This window comes from Hylobates moloch, unplaced genomic scaffold (assembly GCF_009828535.3).
Source record: "Hylobates moloch isolate HMO894 unplaced genomic scaffold, HMol_V3 SCAFFOLD_10, whole genome shotgun sequence".
In the NCBI taxonomy this organism is placed as follows: Eukaryota; Metazoa; Chordata; class Mammalia; order Primates; family Hylobatidae; genus Hylobates; species Hylobates moloch.
Window position 1 is genome coordinate 65,160,766 of NW_026652285.1, and position 13,320 is coordinate 65,174,085.

At 51.2% G+C, this 13,320-nt stretch overlaps 1 protein-coding gene across 2 annotated transcripts in view; it reads right to left on the reverse strand.

The window, feature by feature from the left end:
• The window catches only part of BICD2 (BICD cargo adaptor 2), a 55,208-nt gene that overhangs the window by 15,874 nt on the left and 26,014 nt on the right, over window positions 1-13,320 (reverse strand). For both annotated transcript variants that reach the window (XM_032164533.1, XM_032164532.1), the window contains exon 2: window positions 1,729-1,941. In XM_032164533.1, coding sequence (XP_032020424.1) covers window positions 1,729-1,941 — 213 coding nt within the window. The remainder of the gene's footprint in view (window positions 1-1,728; window positions 1,942-13,320) is intronic.

Here is a 13,320-nt window from a genome sequence, read left to right on the forward strand (position 1 = left end):
TCAGTACTGGCATGCTAAGCCAACAGCAGCAGCCCTAATCACTGCATACCCTCAGGGCCTATGCCCTGCTGACCTCCCGTAAGATTATCTGCTGCAGAGGGTGGGGCTCCTGTGGCAAGAACAAGGGTTCACAAGTGCTCCGACAATGTGGGGTGAAAGAGCTGTGGGGCATCCTCTACAAGGGGCTTCAGAGACTGCTGGTTTACAGATGGGGAAACTGAGGCCAGGACTAAAGATAAGGCCTTGCCCAGGCCCCAAGGCTCAGTGAAAGGCAAAGCCAGTATCAGCCCATTCCCAACCGACCCATGCTCCACTCCTCCAGCCATTCCCAATGAGAACCTGGGGCTGACCCTCAAAGGCCATGGCCAGGAGGACTGCAGCTCACATTCCAACTTCCAGCTCCACTTGCAGTCCCCAGGGACCATCCCACCTCCATCTTGGTGATGGGGCCTCATCCTTCCTCAGAGGGCACTGGCCCTCTTGCCCCCAAGACAGTCGTGTCAGCCCCACTTTTGTCCCCACAGCCCACTCCCCGTGTAGCCACCAAACCCAAGCTGGACCCTGCCTCCTTCAGGGCCCCACCCAGGCCTGCAGGACTCTCCCGACACTCCTTCTGCCCTTGGCTCAGCCCCACAGTGAACATGCCCCTGCCCCAGGGACAGGCACGGGGTACTGCTCTCCCCTGATATCTGCCACATGCCTTCTAGGAGAATGAGGCTTTGCTCATGTTGTGTCCTCAGGTTCCACAGACACCGAGGTCCTGGCAGGGCTCAATTAAAATATGTGCCAGTCAGTGAGAAAAGACACTCAGGTGCTCACTCAACCTTCCCTGAGCCTCCTGTTCAAGCCAGCGAGACTCTCTTCCCACCTGCCCCAGTAGATGGAGACTCCTGGCTCTCCTCCTCCTGCTGGGCTCAAACTACACAGGCTCCACGCACCACAGCAACCTTTCCAAATCCTGCTTTGGCCACATCGTTCCCCTGGGCTCCCCAGTCCTCCACGACTCCAGGGCCTTAGTGTCAGGGCCCTGTCAGGGCCCAAGAGCCAAGTTGGTTCCTCTGACTTCACGTTCACAAGCTCATGGACGGACACCACAGTCCCATTTCCAGATGTAGAGCCTGTGCCATGTACCAATGGCTGTCCATGGGTATCCATGACTCCAACAGGCTCTAGTGCCAGGGACCACCCACCCAGACCCTCCCTGTGGGCACTCTGCTGTGAACAAGGCAGGGGTGTGGCAGCTGGGGCTACTGGCGGTGGTCTCCACCCCAAATTCTCAGACACGCACATCCTATGTCAAGTCTCCATGGAACATTTGGGGTTTATGTTATTACAGCTGGGCACAGTGCAGGCCCTGAGTGACACAAAACATTCCCAGGGCAGGGGGGAGTCTAATGACGAGGAGTGCCCCATGGGCATCAGCCCTTAGCCTCCACGAGGGGCTAACCGCACCCCTCCCTGACTGACCACTCCTCTGCTCTGGACTTGCTCATGGGACTCACTTCATGACTGAGACAGAAGCAAGCCAGAGGCAGCGGAACTTGTGGGTCCATCTCTCTCCCTTCTGCCACGTGGGCAGTGGAGGAGGAGACCAGGAAAGCAAGACAGACCAGCCAGCTGCAGCGTCCCCAGAGGCCAGCCCAGCTCAGCCACCAACCAGGCACACCTGCTATGTGACACTGGTGGCACTGGTGCAGCCACAGACTAGGCCCCTCCTCACCCCCTCACCTCCTTCAGCTCCTGGGCCACAGAGGCCAGGCGCTCATTCTCTGACTGCGTGTTGGTGAGGACGTTGCGCAACTGCTTCAGCTCCGTCTGCAGCTCTAGCACCTTCCGCACATAGTACTGCTCCTTGGAGGCCGACTCCTGGATCAGGCTCTCCTCTCGGCTCTCTCCATCAGCAGCCACCTTCTTGTGGTTTGTGTGTGCTTGTCCAAAGGCCTGCATCAGAAGACAAGACACTCGTGAGGTGGGCCTCCTAGGGGTGCCGAAGGATAGAGACCCAGCTCACAGGTGACATTCATGCTGCAGAACAACAGCAACAACAACGGGGACTGTGGGCCTGAAGGGAGGGCCCCTGACCTGGGAGGTGCATCTGTGGTGTGCACATACGCAAATGCAACAAGCTGCACCCAAGGTTCATCTGCTTCACCAAAATAAGAGAAAGCCTGGTCTCTGAGGAACAGTGTCTGCACTGGCAAGACAAGTGCTGGAGTCAGGGAGCCACAGTGGGCATGTGTGACAGCAGTTGGGGGCCGGCGGAGGGAGCTCCCACACAGCCCCCACCTCCTCCCCACTCCAGATGGCACGCCGGCCACCACATATGAAAGGCAGAAGGAGTCTGTCCATCCTGCTGCCTGATGCTGGCTCATCCTTCACTCCTTCTGGGAGAGACTTGGGCTGAGCAGTCAAGCCCCAGGCCCGAGGACAGCAGTGATGGCAAGAACCAGACAGAGGCCAGCACAGTGTGCCACCCACTCTGCCCAGTTCCTGGCTCAGAGGCCAACATACCAGCATGTTCCACAGGGGTGAGGAACAAGGGGGGCGGGGGCTGCATATGGCAAAGAAGTGCAGGGCCTTGGGGCTCAGGGAGGAGACCTTATGGGTGAGATCGACCAGAAAGGGGTGCTCACCTAGCCCAGGACGCCCACCTGCCCACACACCCGAGAGTCGACAGCTGTGTCATGTCCATGCCCCAAAATCCACGCCAGCCAGCCTCCCATCGTGTACACCCCAGGTGAGTGGCCCAGACTCCAAGCAGGTGCCATCCCTCCCTCCACTGCTCACTACCCCCACATAGCTGGCATGGCAGGACAGGGCTTCCATGGGTAGAGGGCAGAGGGGCCACAGTGTGTCACCCCCAGCAGCCCCTGTCTCGCTGGCCACTCCACCACAGAGCTCTTACAGAAGACCCTATCTTTTTACAGTAATCCTGGCTCATGGCAGAAAACAAGATCAAGAGAGAGGCGACTGAAAGTGGATGACTTTGTTTTCCTAAAAGAGAAAAAGAAGCATTTTTTACTCATTTACTATTTAATATTAAATCTAAGAATTCAGTCCAAGAAAATAGGGAAAACGCAGAAAACCATGAATAACGATGTTACTGAGCAGGACAGTTTCTAATTTCAAGAAATCAAAACAAACAGTAACTCATTTCCTCCCAACAGGAGACTGGCAAAAGAAACCAGGGTCTAGTCTGAGTATAGAGTCTCATGGGACCAACAGGGGAATCAAGGGGAAGACAGACTGATCTTACAGCACTGTGAGGATCACAGGATCCTGCCTGGGAGAGCACATATGTGCTGTGGCAGGTGTGGTGACATGTGCTGTGATGTATGTGTTGTGTGTCTCGTGGTGTTGCGGGGGACCCCCCTAAACAAGGCTAACAGGACAACACGGTCCAGCAGGAAGACTGGTGCTGGCACTGGGACTGCATGTGGGGACTCAGGATTGACATGGACACTCCTGCTGTGGGTGCACAGACATCCATGGCACCCACACTCCTGAGGAGGCTGGGTCTTGCTCACCTGCCCCCACCCATCAACACAACACCCACTACGTGGAAGATGTCAGTTTTTCTTCAAGGCAATCGGGTCAGCTCTGTGATTTCTGCTCTGTTCTTCCTTATCCTAGTCCCAAGGAAGGACCAAATCATAATGTCTACACAGCACCTGATCCACCCTGGCCAGCCACCCCAGGCCACAAGAAGAGAAACCAGACATGGAACTGGCCCCAACCGCGGGCTCCTCACCCAAGTGGCAGCCAGGCCCCAAGTCCCTCACTGGGTGAAGGGCTCGCTGGCTGCAGGTGGCATGGGCAGCGCCAGACCATCTGGGCCTCCTGACAAGCAGGCGGGACCCAACTGAACACACCCACGAGCCTGGAGCTGGGGATGCAGACATCACCTCAGAAGCTTTCTCCAGGTATGACAGCTAAATGCCATGACACAACATTCAAGTCCTAGCCTCCTGGCCTGAGCCCTGGATCTTTTCCTCTGCTTAAGCTCCCAGCCCGGGGCCCACGAACACTCCTGGGCAGCTTTTCAAACACACTGAGATACAGACTTCCGCCTACAGCCAAAATGAGATTGTTGCAGAAATTAGAACTACCTTCTGTGTGAAAACTTAAAAAAAAAAACAAGAAAGAAAAAGAAAAAGCCAGACAATGATAGAATATAAATAAATAATAAGCAGTGGTTTTCACATCATGGGCACTAGATACTGAGAGACAGGATGAGGGGAGTTCCAGGAACCCCCTCCACCAAAAGAACTTCCCAGCCACGGTAAAATGGGAGACTGAGGAAAGGCGTGGCAGACCCTGTCAAGGAGGGACTGGAAGATGGCGGAAGATGGCAGCAGGGCAGCCAAGCTCGGCAGACCTGCACACAGAGGGCCAGAATCTCCACTGAGGACCAGGCAGCACAGAGCTGAGGAAGTCACTGAAGGACCACTGAGAGGGGCAGAGAAAGCAATCCCCACCATTTACACCAGCCAAAAACAGTACTTGCTCCCAACAGCAGAGGAGAGCCCTCCTGATGCACAGGCAGCGGGGGAGCATTCCCAGGGCCTGACAAAATTAGTCTGGATTAAATCTGCTCTGATACCACAGAGCAAAGCATAAAGACAAAACCTGAAAGGATCAATCTGATTCCAAGTCACTTAACTACATCCCAGAACAAAGCTCAAGAACACATGAAGGAATACAAAAACATCCATCTCCCAACAGGTGAGGTCCACTGCCCGGCATCTCGTCACTAACCACTGAGCAGGCAAAGGCGCACAAATGAGGAAGACAGAAAAAGATCCAGACAGAACTTCTAGAAACGAAAAGTACAGTGGATGGGATTCACAGCAGATAAAACGATGCAGAAGAAAAGATTAGTCAACTTGAAAAACCACAGCAAACTATCCAAAATGAAACACAGAGAAAAAAAAGGCTAAAAGACAAAAGCAAAACTTGAACAGAGCATTGGTGAAGCATGAAGTATGACACAATTTCAAGAAGCCTTATATAAGGAGTAATTGGAGTACCCAAAGGAGAAAAAAATAATTGAAGAAATCATAGCTGAAAATTTTCCTAATTTGATGAAAATTATAAACTCACAGATATTAGCAGCTTGTCAACCCCAAGCACAAGAAATATGAAGAAAACTACACCGAGGCATAATATAAAATTGTTTAAAACCAATTATACCATAAAAATATTAAAATCAGCCAGAAGAAAAAGGATACATGACTCAAGAGGAGCAAAGATAAATGACAGCTGATTTCTCTAACAAGCCAGGAGACAGTGGAACAACATCTTTTAAACAACAAAACAAAAAAACTTAATTAGAATGCTATACTCGCTGAAAACTGTTCACAAATAGAGGTGAAATACTTTAGAGATACAAAAGCTGAAAGAATTTATCAACAGCAGATCTGCATTGGTATTTAAAGATATGCTAAATAAAATCCTTCAGGCAGAAGAAAAATAATACCATATGGAAATCTATATCTACATGGAAGAAATGATAATTAAATAGGCAAATATAAAGTACTTATTTTTCTTATTTAAATCTCTTTAAAAGATAATTAACTTGAAATTCAATGCAATCCCTACCAAAATTCCAAAGCCTTTTTAGCAGAAATGGAAAAGCTGATTTTCAAATTCATATGGAATTGCAAAGGGCCTAGAAGAGCTAAAACAATATTGAAAGGGAATAACAAAGGGAGAGAACTCACAATTTTAAAACTTAATACAAAGCTACAGTGATCAAAACAATGTGGTACTACTGTAAAGATAGATATAGAGACCACTGGGATAGAATAGAGTCCAGAAATAAAACCTCATATATATGGTCAATTGATTTTTGGCAAGGGTACAAAAATAATTTGATGTTAAAGAATAGTTTTTCGGCCAGGCACGGTGGCTCATGCTTGTAATCCTAGCACTTTGGAAGGCCGAGGTGGGCAGATCACGAGGTCAGGAGTTCGATACCAGCCTGGCCAACACAGTGAAATCTCATATCTACTAAAAATAAAAAAATTAGCTGGGCGTGGTGGCGGCTGCCTGTAATCCCAGCTTCTTGGCAGGCTGAGGCAGGAGAATGGTTTGAACCCGGGAGGCAGAGGTTGCAGTGAACCGAGATCACGCCACTGTATTCCAACCTGGGCAACAGACGAAAAAAAAAGTTTTTCAACAAATGATGCTGGGGCAAGTAGATATATATATGCAAAATAATGAAGCGGAACCCAGATCTCACATTATACACAAAAATTAACTCAAAATGAATCAAATACTTAAATATAAGAACTAAAACTATTAAACTTTCAGAAGATAGGCTGGGCGTGGTGGCTCACACTTGTAATCCCAGCACTTTGGGAGGCCGAAGCGGGCGGATCACGAGGTCAGGAGATTGAGACCATCCTGGCTAACACAGTGAAATGCCGTCTCTACTAAAAATACAAAAAATTGTGGCGGGCGCCTGTAGTCCCAGCTACTGGGGAGGCTGAGGCAGGAGAATGGTGTGAACCAGGGAGGCAGAGCTTGCAGTGAGCCGAGATCGCACCACTGCCCTCTAGCCCGGGTGACAGGGCAAGACTCCGTCTCAAAAAACAAAAAAAACCCCACAACTTTCAGAAGATAATGTAGGGATTAATCTTCATGACCTGGGATTTGGCCATGAATTCTCAGATATGACACCAAAAACGTAACTAACAACAGCAAAAAATAAGTCACTTGAACTTCATCAAAATTAAAAACCTCATATGTCAAAAGACATAATCAAGTGAAAAGACAACCTACACCATAAAAGAAATGTTTTCAGATTACATATCTGATAAGGATATAGTATCCAGACCATATAAAAAACTCTTACAACTCAATAAAAAGATAAACAACTGGCTGGGCGCGGTGGCTCACGCCTATAATCCCCGCACTTTGTGAGGCTGAGGCAGGTAGATCACCTGAGTTCAGGAGTTCGAGACCAGTCTGGCCAACATGATAAAACCCCATCTCTACTAAAAATACAAAAAAATCAGTTGGGTGTGGTGGTGCGCGCCTGTAATCCCAGCTACTCAGGAGGCTGAGGCAGGACAATCACTTGAACCCAGGAGGTAGAGACTGCAGTGAGCCGAGATCATGCCACTGCACTCCAGCCTGGGCAACAACAGCGAAACTCCATCTCAAAAAAAAAAAAAAAAGATACACAACCTAATTAAAAAAATCAACAGGCTGGGCGCAGTGGCTCACTCCTGTAATCCCAGCACTTTGGAAGGCCGAGGCGGGCAGATCACAAGGTCAGGAGATCGAGACCATCCTGGCTAACACGGTGAAACCCCGTCTCTACTAAAAAATACAAAAAATTAGCCGGGCATGGTGGTGAGTGCCTGTAGTCCCAGCTACTCGGGAGGCTAAGGCAGGAGAATGGCATGAACCCGGGAAGCGGAGCTTGCAGTGAGCTGAGATCACGCCACTGCACTCCAGCCTGGGCAACAGAGCGAGACTCCGTCTAAAAAAAAATAAAAGCTCAAACCAGAGTTCCCAAGTATCTGTCATCAGGAGAAAGATAAACAGTGACTATGTAACTATTTACATAATACTATATAGAAATGAAAAATGAATAAACTACTGCTATACAGATAACAGAGACGAATCTAACATAATGTTGAGTGAAAAAAGCCACACACAAAAGAGTATATGTTGTATGATTCTGTTTATATATAAAGTTCCATGAATAAGTAATCTATGCTGTTAGAAGTTAGCTTAGTTGGCAGCTGGGCACAGTGGCTCACGCCTATAATCCCAGCAACGTGGGAGGCCAAGGCAAGCAGATCACTTGAGGCCAGGAGTTCGAGACCATCCTGGCCAACATGGTGAAAACCCGTCTCTACTAAAAATACAAAAATTAGCCAGGTGTGGTGGCATGCACCTGTAATTCCCAAGCTACTTGGGAGACTGATGTACAAGAATCCTTTGAACCTGGGAAGCGGAGGTTGCAGTGAGTCATGATCGCACCACTGTACTCCAGCCTGGGTGATAGAGCTAGACCCTGTCTCAAAAAAAAAAAAGAGAGAGAAGACAAAATCCACCTCCCCCACCCCCAACCCAGGACACCTGGAGTCACTCCCTCCTCCCCCTCCCACAGGCTGTTTGCCCCCTCTTGTCCCCTCAGGAGGAAGCACTGGTCCAGGAGTGCAATTAAGCACTATGAAGAGCACTGGAGTTCACCACCTGATTAAGGGGTCGCCAGCTGTGGGCTTGTCCTTGCAGCTTCCTTCCCCTGCCTCACTGTGGGCCTCCCAGGCTGGTGCCCTGCAGGGTATGATCCCCTGCCCACCCACAGGAGGGCTCTCTGCCCAACCTACCATCAGGATCCAGCCTGGGAAGGGGATCCCAGATGTGCCCTCCATCCCACCCGTGACCACAAACTTCAGCTGCTCTGGGGAACAAAAGGGACACATAGGTGGAAGGCCCAAGCTCCTACCCTCCTGGACCGTAAGACTAGGCTCATTGGGCTTTGAGGAGGAAGCAGCACCTTGGTGATAACCCCCAAGGGGCTGCCCTGGCTATGGGCAAACACTGTGCTTGACACAGGCTCCCGGCTCACTCTCTACCCACTGCTCTGAAGCTGCCTAGGCCCAGCAAGATCTAACACACTGGGTGAGCCCAGGCGTGAGGTCACGATCAGCCAGGCGCCTTGGGGAGAATCCTTGCTTTTGGCCAACACATGACCCCCAAGAATGCTGGCTTCAGGTTTGTCCACACCCATGTGACTATAGCACAATCATCTGTGCCTAAGGGGAGCCAGGACCAGACATCATTAGGGAGGCCGGGTCCTGCGGCAGTGGCATGGCCTCGGGACAGGCTGCAGGACAGAGGCTGGGTCTATCAAAAGTGGGGATGGGTGAGGTAAGCTCTGGCAAGGAGGGAGAAATCACTCGGGCTCAGGGAAAGGATTTCAAAAACCACATGGGGTGGGAAGGCCGGCCTCATCTGAGGGAACAGCACGAGCAATGACATGGGGGCAGGAGGTCCCAGGGACTCTCTGTGAAGCATTAGGAGCCACCCTGAGGGCAGCGGGGAGTTTGAAGACAATGGAGAGGGCTTGGGGAGGAAGGGCAGCTGCAACCAGACCCCAGGGCTTTGTCAAGCAGAGGACCAAATGGGGAGTTGAGGGCAAGTCGGGCCGGGAGGGGAAGGCCTGGGGGCCTGTGAAGCAAACAGCACCTGACCTCTGCGAGTGCCTCATCTCTGTTACCTCTCTGCCCTCATCCACGAGCATGGCAGAAATAGTAATGGCCTGCTGTTCACGGGCACACAGCACACTGGGTCTGGGACCTTGCTCACTCAGGCCCTAAGTCTCACTCTAAGAGTCCCATGGGGACAAGAGGCTGCCGGTCCCTGTCCGGGCAGTGCAGGCTCTGGGTGGCCCCTCTTCATTCACCCTAAGGGCTCAGGTGAACTGCCCACATCCAGACTCCATCCTTAAAGGACAGCGGCACCCATTACCTGTGGAACTGATCATGTGACTTTGTCAGAGGCGTTTGAACCAGAAAAACTCTATCTTGAATAGGGGCTGGGTAAAATGAGGCTGAGATCTACTGGGCTGCATTCCAGGAAGACAGGCATTCTTAGTCACAGGATGTGATAGGAGGTTGGCACAAGATACAGGTTATAAAGATATAAAACAGGCTGCAGTAATTACTGATAAAACACTAACTGCTGATAAAACAGGTTGCAGTAATTACTAGAAACCGGCCAAAACCCACCAAAACCAAGATGGCGAGGAGAGTGATCTCCAGTTGTCCTCATTGCTCATTATATGCTAATTATAATACATTAGCATGTTAAAAGACACTCCCATCAGGACCATGACAGTTTACAGATGCCATGGCCCTGTGATGGCCCAACAGTTTACAGATGCCACAGCCCGAGGTACCCACTGTGCAATGTCTAGAAGTTATCTATATGGTCTAAAAAATGGGAGGGACCCTCAGCTCTGGGAACTGTGCACCCCTTTCCCAGAAAACTCGTGAATAAGGTCAGGAGATCGAGACCACGGTGAAACCCCGTCTCTACTAAAAATACAAAAAAATTAGCCGGGCGTGGTGGCGGGCGCCTGTAGTCCCAGCTACTCAGAGAGGCTGAGGCAGGAGAATGGCGTGAACCCGGGAGGCAGAGCTTGCAGTGAGCCAAGATTGCGCCACTGCACTCCAGCCTGGACGACAGAGCAAGACTCCGTCTCAAAAAAGAAAAAAAAGAAAAAGAAAACTCGTGAATAATCCATCCCTTGTTTAGCATATAATCAAGAAATAACTATAAGTATCCTTAGGCCAGCAGCTCAAGTCACTGTTCTGCCTATGGAGTAGCAATTCTTTATTCCTTTACTTTCTTAATAAACTTGCTTTCGCTTTACTCTATGGACTCGCCTTGAATTCTTTCTTGCGCGAGACTCAAGAACCCTCTCTTGGGATCTGGATCAGCACCACTTTCCATTAATATCTTCAGCTGCCTCAAACTGAGCACACCCTGTTAGATTGTTTTAGCAGCTCCATGACCAGAGCCCTGAACATGTTCCCCCTTTACATACACACACAGAGAAACTGAGGCACAACAGAGCTCAATGCTTGCCAAGGGTGCACAGTCTGGCTGTAGCGTGGGATGGTGCAGGGCTGGAGACAGAAGGCTGGCAGAACAGGCCTCAGGATGGAAAACGGCAGTAAGGATCCTGTCCAACAGATGAGCCCAGTGCCCCACCTCACCCTAACCCCTAGGAGATAAAAGAAGGCGGGTCAGGTCCCAGGGGTACCTGTGAGCACGGGCCCATCTATGCCTACCACCCCCATCTCAGGGAAACACAGTCAACATCCCCTGCTAGCACCTCTGAAATAAGCTGCAGGGGCAGGGCTATGTGACTGTGGTGGGCGCCAATCACAATGTGCCTCGATTTCCTCATATGAAACCTGGGTTAATAATGTCACCAATCTGAGCTTAGTGCTGTGGGGATTTAGTCAGTTAACATAATTCACTTACCAGAGCCTATGTGGCCTCCTACTCCACCCATCCCCTGACGATAGGAGCTTTAAAATACAGGTTCAGGGAGTTACTCCTTGTTCGCCTCTCCAGGGCTCCCACTGCCTTTCGGATGCCCAAGAAGGAGGCAGCTCCTCCAGAGTCAGCATATCTCTGACTCAGAATGTGGCTGAGGCTATTGTCAATGGACCAGTGTTAACATGCTGAGATCCTGACAACAGCAGTGTGGGGGCAGCACGTGGGAGGCTGGGTGGCTTTAGAATGAGCCCATACCAGACGCTTAGGCCCCCATCACCCCAAACAGAGGCTGAGATCCAGAAACAGAAGCTGGACGATGAAGGAAGAGTAAAAGATTACAACCAACAACAGGTTACAGTTACCTTTGCAGTTTTCATTCTTTCCTGACGCCAGTACCAGCAAAGCTCCTGATTATCACCTGGGCACCCCCACCACCTTAGAACAACTCTTCAAGTGTTACTTTCTGTGAAAGTAAAACTATACATATATGCTGGAAGGGCTGAAACCCTGACCTGTGCCTAGTGCAGAGGAGGAAACAGTGGCAGGTGATCAGAGCCTGGGAGGACGAGTAAGTGTGCCAGGTGGAAGGAACAGAAAAGCAAAAGGTAGGACAAGGCGGGGCCAGAAGGAGAACTAGGTCCTCACACCAGGGCCTCTGAACCCCTGGACAAGAATCTCTTTCCCTCCCTCCTCAGCTACATAGGCCTCCAGCTTTGCCGAGGTGCCCCACTGTGCAAGAGGCACCCACTGCCCTGCCCACTTCCCAGAGGCACAGCAGGAGAGCCAACGGGTTTGTGCACACCTGAAGCCAGGCTGCCTGGGCCCACGTCCTGGCTCTGCCACTGGTCAGCTATGACTTGGTAAGCTCCTCTCTCACTGTGCCTGTTTGTCAATGGGGCTACGGGGCCAAGTTCCCATGGTTGGGCGTGTGTAAGCCCACCCTGATGCCAAGGCAGCATGGGCACCAGGTCAGGGTCATCCACAATCAGCCCATTTATGAGAAGTGGCAGGGCTTGAAGAGCAGCCCCAGGCCAGTGCCTGCCCCCTCCCACCTGCCACAAGATTGGTCCCTGATGGTCCCCCCAAGGCTAGGTGCTGGTTCCAAAGTGGCCTCACTGTCCTTCTGCATGTGAAAGATGTCCTTACTTTGTAGTCAGCCAGTGGGGCTGCCTGGCTCTGTGGCAACTACCTAATTACAGTTTCCGCAGCTACAAAGGAAAGTCACTCCACTCCCTCCCCACTCTCAAGAGAGAATGTGGATATCTCCACAATAAGAGCTGGCCATCAGCCCTAGCTAGTAGAGGTTGCCCCTTCAGTCTCCGGACAAACTTGTACAGGGTGTGGAAACAGGTCTGCACAGAAGACTGAGAACCAACCCCACTTGCTGACCTTCCACTGGGGTCTGGCTCCCTGGAGAAGGCCTGCACCACCAGGGCAGGGGAACCAGGCCTCCAGGCAGGGCTGTCCCAGGGAATTCTCTTTCATCCTAAACCAGTTTGGTCATCTGATACAACAGGAACAACACTTGCCAAGCCAGGAGAGCCAGCCTCAGCATTCCAATGAGGCAGGACTTGTTCCAGGATACAGTTTCCACAACAAAACTGGGAGCCTCAATTCCTTCGTCTGCTAGGCTGATCCAGCACCACCCACTCATAGCCAGCTGGTCCCACACTTGTCCCTGAAGGGCCATGATGCCTGCCCCAGGGTGGGCCCAGCCTCCTGGGAATGGCCGGGCCTGGGCATCCCAGGAATCCCACTAGTCCTAGCCTGGCTGCCTCAGTTGGGCCCTCCCACCACCTGCTAAGGTGGAGACACTGCTGGGCTCCTTGTCAGGGGTGGTCCAAGCAGAGGGAAGGTCTGATCCTCATCCGCTCGACAGGCTGTGAATACCCTCTGCTCAGCACCCATCTTTCCACCCAGGCTTGCTGAAAAATCCCAGGGACTGGCATCACCATCCTCTCAATGTTTACTAATAGCACTTATTAGCACTTACTGCATGCCTTGTGTCTGGTAGATACCAATGATACCAGGAAAACAGACTATCAGGCCTCCCAAGACCCAAGTCCGAGGGCCTGTAGCCCAGACAGTCAGCTGAGACCACAAATCCTCCCATCCTGGGGAATCACAGGATGATAAAACTCACTTGATTATGGATTGTCAGTATCCCAGGCTCTCTATTCCCCCCAGTGAGGAGCCCCTGAAGGCTTGGTCGACTCTTTACTGTTTTGAAGCAGTATTCCTATCAGAAGTTCGCACTTGGCAGACAGGGAGGCATAGCCTTTGGAG